The sequence below is a fragment of the Zingiber officinale genome, chromosome 6A (genome assembly GCF_018446385.1).
Source record: "Zingiber officinale cultivar Zhangliang chromosome 6A, Zo_v1.1, whole genome shotgun sequence".
NCBI classification, from domain to species: domain Eukaryota; kingdom Viridiplantae; phylum Streptophyta; class Magnoliopsida; order Zingiberales; family Zingiberaceae; genus Zingiber; species Zingiber officinale.
This window is the reverse complement of record NC_055997.1, coordinates 1,331,507-1,337,170: the sequence shown is the minus strand read 5'-3', so window position 1 is coordinate 1,337,170 and position 5,664 is coordinate 1,331,507. Positions and strand designations below refer to the sequence as shown.

At 45.3% G+C, this 5,664-nt stretch overlaps 1 protein-coding gene across 1 annotated transcript; it reads right to left on the bottom strand.

Moving 5' to 3' along the window:
• Window positions 1-2,697: 2,697 nt before the first annotated feature.
• On the bottom strand, window positions 2,698-5,664 carry LOC121993651 (putative disease resistance RPP13-like protein 1). The gene has a single exon (XM_042548016.1). It carries the CDS (start codon window positions 5,662-5,664, stop codon window positions 2,698-2,700), a length of 2,967 nt encoding a protein of 988 aa, XP_042403950.1.

Genomic DNA, 5,664 nt, shown 5'->3' with positions numbered 1-5,664 from the left:
CCTACGTGGGGGTCAAAAGTCTGGCCTATGCAGAGGTCAAGGATCCGGTCTATATGTAGTTCAAGGGGCCCAGTTACAAGATGGTGTTGGTCGAGCATAAGTGGAAATCTAAGGATAGACCGGCGCGCTGAGTAGTAACTCGGAAGCAGGAGTACAGGTCAGGACGCAAGACACACGGACAAAAGCGTGCAGGTCGGAATGTACCCTCCAAGGTCAATGGATAAAAGCGTACAGGTCAAGACGCAGGACACATGGACAAAAGTGTACAGGTCGGGATGTACCAACCAAGGATATAGGTCAGGACATAAGACACATGGACAAAAGCATACAGGTCAGAATGTACCCTCCAAGGTCAATGGATAAAAGCGTACAGGTCAGAACGCAGGACACATGGACAAAAGCGTACAGGTCGGGATGTACCAGCCAAGGATACAGGTCAGGACACAGGACATATGGACAAAAGCGTACAGGTCGGAATGTACCCTCCAAGGTCAATGGCGTACAGGTCAGGACGCAGGACACATGCACAAAAGCGTACAGGTCGGAATGTACCCTCCAAGGTCAATGGCGTACAGGTCAGGACTCAGGACATACAGACAAAAGCGTACAGGTCAGAATGTACCATCCAAGGTCAATGGATAAAAGCGTACAGGTCAGGACGTAGAACACATGGACCAAAGCGTACAGGTCGGGATGTGCCAGCCAAGGATACAGGTCAGGACTTATAGTCTTGTGGCGCAGGTCAAAGGACAAAAGCGTACAGGTCGGGATGTGCCAGCCAAGGATACATGTCAGGACTTATAGCCTTGTGGCGCAGGTCAATAGACAAAAGCGTACAGGTCGGGATGTGTTAGCCAAGGATACAGGTCAGGACTTGTAGCCTTGTGGCGCAGGTCAATAAACAAAAGCGTACAGGTAGGGATGTGTCAGCCAAGGATACAGGTCAGGACTTATAGCCTTATGGTGCAGGGTATATGGACAAAAGCGTACAGGTCGGGATGGGTCAGCCAAGGATACAGGTTAGGACTTATAGCCTTACAGCTTAAGCAGGACACATGGACCAAAGTGTACAAGTCGAGACTCAGGATAGGCGGAAGCGGACTGACGCATACAGGTCGAGACTCAGGATAAGCGGGAGCAGACTGACGCATATAGGTCGGGACTCAGGATAAGCGGAAACAGACTGACGCATACAGGTCGAGACTCAGGATAAGCGGAAGCAGACTGACGCATATAGGTCGGGACTCAGGATAAGCGGAAACAGGTTGACGCATACAAGTCGGGACTCAAGATAAGCAGAACCATATTAAATCTTAACAGGTCACGACTTACAGCGTAAGGCAGGTTGGGAGTTCACAGAATAGGTCACACAGGGCAGGGATGGACACACAGGTCTGGAGTTGTGAAGAGACAAACGTAGGTCAGGAAAGGTAGGTCTAAACCCACAGGTCGAAGCCGGTAGATATAGGGACCTAGTCTAGGGTTAACAGGTCGGGGCAAGCATACACTATACGACAAGCAAGTCAGGGAATCGTAACAACCTGTCAGGGAATAATCACTGCCTGTCAGAGAATATGCTTATGGTCTGGTGCTCACCGTCCACTGATTCCTTCCCAGACCTATGGGAGAACGCCGCGTGTCATTTATCGCCAGACAAAGCCTGACATCCGACATTCCTTGACACTCGTTAGACTCTAGAAGCATCCATCGCAGTATAAAAAGGGATGCTTTGTCCCTTACGCAGGTACGCTCACTCATCATTTCATACTTGTCTCTTACTTTCCGTCCTTTCTCTGTGTTTTCTGGGAAAAAAGTACCTGACTTGAGTGTCGGAAGGCCTGACCTGGGGACTTTTTCCCTGGTTTCTGGTCTCTAACGACTCATGGGCTCGTCTGAGTGTGCGCAGAGTCCTTGTTTCATCGTCTTCGTCATCACCTCCGTCATCCGCCAGTGTGAGCCCTTCTTGCGGGTGCCAGATCGACCAGGCTTCGCGACTACTTTCCGTCAACACCGACTCCAACACTGCCACCTCTGTCCGACTCAACTTTCGAACGGGATCAGAATATATATATATATATATATAAAATAAAGCTGTACATAACTAAATTTAGTTTGTAATGTTCATGAATTATGAATAAATTTATCGTTTAACTTATGTAAAATTTAATTATAAATTTATTTTTAATTTTTTTTATTAAGTACATAACAATATATAATTATTTTTTATTTTTATAATTTTAAATTATTCATAATATACTACAAGTAATTTTTGGTTAAGTTAAATGAAAAGATATATATAAAGAAAGAATGTCCTATAAGGAAATTTAAGAGTGTTATATAGAAAAATAACCATAAAATTAATTAACACATTTATTTAAGTTCAATAGTAAAATTTGATTTTTTTTTTTTAACAATCATAAATAATTTATAAATAAATTAACTTATGTAAAACTTATTTATAAATTTATTTATTTTATTTTTTTACTAAGTACATAAAAAATATATAATAATTTATATTTTTTTATATAATTTTAAATTATTTATAATGAGCTACAAGTAAAATAAGAATAGTATACGTTTCGTATATTATTTCATGCATTAAATAAAAGTTTAATTTAAATTACAAGTACAGTATCATTTAATTTAAATGGTAATAGCGCAGGCAAAAAGTTACAAAAAGAGCTTGAACACTCGAGCTCAAACGGCGTCTACTTGTCGATTTTGCTTAATGACGATTACATTTGCCTTCACCGTGATGACCGTACGGGAAGGCAGCTCACTGTTCTTCTCGTCCCTTTCCCTGTCGATACGATCCAAAAGCCAGTGTGGGAGTTCAGTCGAGTCCCGTGCGAGGATCAAATCAGGGCAATCGTCCATTTCCATTGTCTCTCGCCTTCTGAATTCAACCTCACTCAACTGATCGCTGGTAGAAACGACGACAGTCTTCAGTCTGGCGGCGCAGTAGATGCTCTCCGGAAGTCCTCTGAGCTTTGGGCAGCCCGTAAACGAGCACCGTTCCAATCTTGAAAACAGCTTCAGGCTTCTTTCCTCGGACGCAGCGTACAACGTCGTCCACTCTTCCCAATTCGGCATGCCCGTGAATTTCAGGACTTCGAGTCTTGGAAATGCCTCGGCTTGAGGGAAACAGACGCCGAGAAACTCAGGCCCGACCTTTCTTACCGCCGACGCTTCTTCGATCTTCAGGAATTTCAGCCGAGGCAGCTGCCCCAGCGGCGGGAGCTCCGTGCAGCAGGGGAAATTGCAGAGAATCAGGAATTCGAGGTGAGGAAACGAAGTCCCCGACGACGTCGACATCATCCAGTTGGGAAATCGCCGGCCCGGGAAGTTGTGGAGAGTAAGTTCCTCCAGGCTCGACGGAGGAAGCAGTCCGCTGCATGTCTTCTCAGCCGCTTCTTTTTCGCCGTCATCTCTCTGTTTTCGCTTCGTCCATAACAAAGACAGATGCCTGAGAAGTGGTTTGTTCTCGAGCACCGAGGGTCCGGCCATTAATGTCGCCCTTTCCAGCTTACAGGCGCTCAGAAATCTGAGATTGGACAGAGACCGCAGCTCTTCCATGTCACACCCGACGTCCGCGTTGCTTCGCGAATCACCATGGCCGACGACGAATCCTTCGATGTGATTAAGGTTTGTCAAGCTTCCCATTCCTATGGGCAAATGAGTTAACGGTGTTCCTCGAACTCGCAGACATCTGAGCATACCCAAGCTCGTGACGGCCTTAGGAATGCTGCGCAGCGACTCGCACCCGGAGATGTTCAAAGTCTGCAGGTTCGCAAGGCGCCCTATGGATTCAGGTATCTCACGTATCATCGTTCGGTCAAGGTCCAAGTATCTCAGAAGCAACAGATTCATGAAAATGAAATCTGGAAGACATTCAATCTGAATCTCGCACACATCCAGCACTCGAAGATTCTTTAATGCTGGGAGTGCAGCTGCCTCGTCTTCGATTGTCTTTGTTTCAGTGCAATCGTGAAGTTGCAAGACTCTCAGACTCTTCTGCTCAAGAACTGCACCAGGAAGCCTTAGCGTGTCTCCTTTGCTCGACATCCACAGTCGACGAATCTGTGTTAATGGGTTTGGGTTATTTGTGTCTGCAACTCGGCCATCACTGATCACAAGTGCTTCATCTCCGATCAAATTAGTTCCGAGAGCTCGCAAAAGGTCGTGCATGGAGTAGCGAATCTCATCTGAATATCTTGGATCGAGATGAAGAAGATTTCTCATAACTAGTTCTTTGTAATAATCCTCTGCCACCTCTTCCATCAATCCACCATTTGGCACGTGGATCAAGCCTTCGGCAATCCAAAGCCGGACGAGGTCAGTGCGATATGATATGCCAATGTAAGAAGCACAGCAGAGGAAACACTGCTTGAGAACGGATGACAAATCCTCATAGCTCAAGTATAAGGCTGCTGGCAGTTCATCCTCCTTGTCTCTCATTCTCCATAGATCGCTTTCCAGGACTCTTTCCCACTCTCTCCTTGTCCTTTTCTTCGAAATCAGCATTCCTGCCATCACCTTGATTGCCAAAGGGAGCCCATCGCATTTGCTAACGATTTTAGCCGCCATTTCATCCAGGTCAGGGTCCTCGTTCTTCTCGTCTTCGAATACGACCTTGTGAAATAATTCCAATCCGTCATCTTTGTTCATCCTCTGAACATGGTGGATGTAGCTGGCTCTCAAGTCCTCCATAACCGTTTTATGTCTACCCGTCACTAAGATTATGCCATTGGACTTTGCAATTAGGATAGGTTTCCTCAACACATCTGTCCACGCATTCACGCTCCATACATCATCAAGCACGAGGAAGAATCTGTTAACCAAAGCACCAACAAGTTTTAATTCAAGTTCTTCTATGCTTTGGGCTCCATCATCACTTCCTTTTGCTTGCTTCAACATTTCCTTGAGTAGCTCTATCCTAGTGTAATTCTTGGACACACATATCCATATACGCGTTGGAAAACTATTCTTGACTCGTTCGTCATGGAAAATTTTATGAGCCATAGTGGTCTTGCCAATACCACCCATGCCAACTATCCCAAACACGCCATTATGTTTATGATCATGCTTGAGAATCATGTTGATGACAGTTTGTGCATCATTTTCAATCTTGGCCCCTACTATGTCAGCCTTAACCTCCAAAGAAGTGGTCAAACGTTGACTTGTTGGATGATCTTGCGACCATGGATGGCTCATTAAGGGCACTAATCCTGCTATTATTTCGCTATCATCTTTAATCTCTTTCAGTCTATCATTAAGTCTTTCAAAACTCACAGCAATCTCATGGCGGAACTTGGTACATGCAAAGCAAGAAGCAAGCAGAGTGAAGGGACGGCTTACTAGTGTAGAAGAGGACGACAACGGCTGAAGGCTCATTAACTCGCTGCCACCTGGAAGCGTGCAGAGTTCGATGATGTCTTCCGCGTCGTAGACTATGCCTTTTAAGTCCCTCAACCAAGTATTCACTCGATTATCTTGGTGTCTCTTCTTCTCGGCATCCTGAAGATAGGGGCTGAGTCTTTCCAATCTCCTTTTAAACTTTTTGATCTCTTCCTTCACGCCGAGCACTTTGCAGATCTCTCCCTCAAGGAAATCTGTTAGTTTTGTGAGGTATCTGGTGACAAGGAAGTCTGGGATCATCGCCAT

Bases quoted from the DNA above. Each gene is read 5' to 3' on its own strand.
- LOC121993651 (XM_042548016.1), bottom strand. From the start codon at position 5,664: ATGGCGATGATCCCAGACTTCCTTGTCACCAGATACCTCACAAAACTA.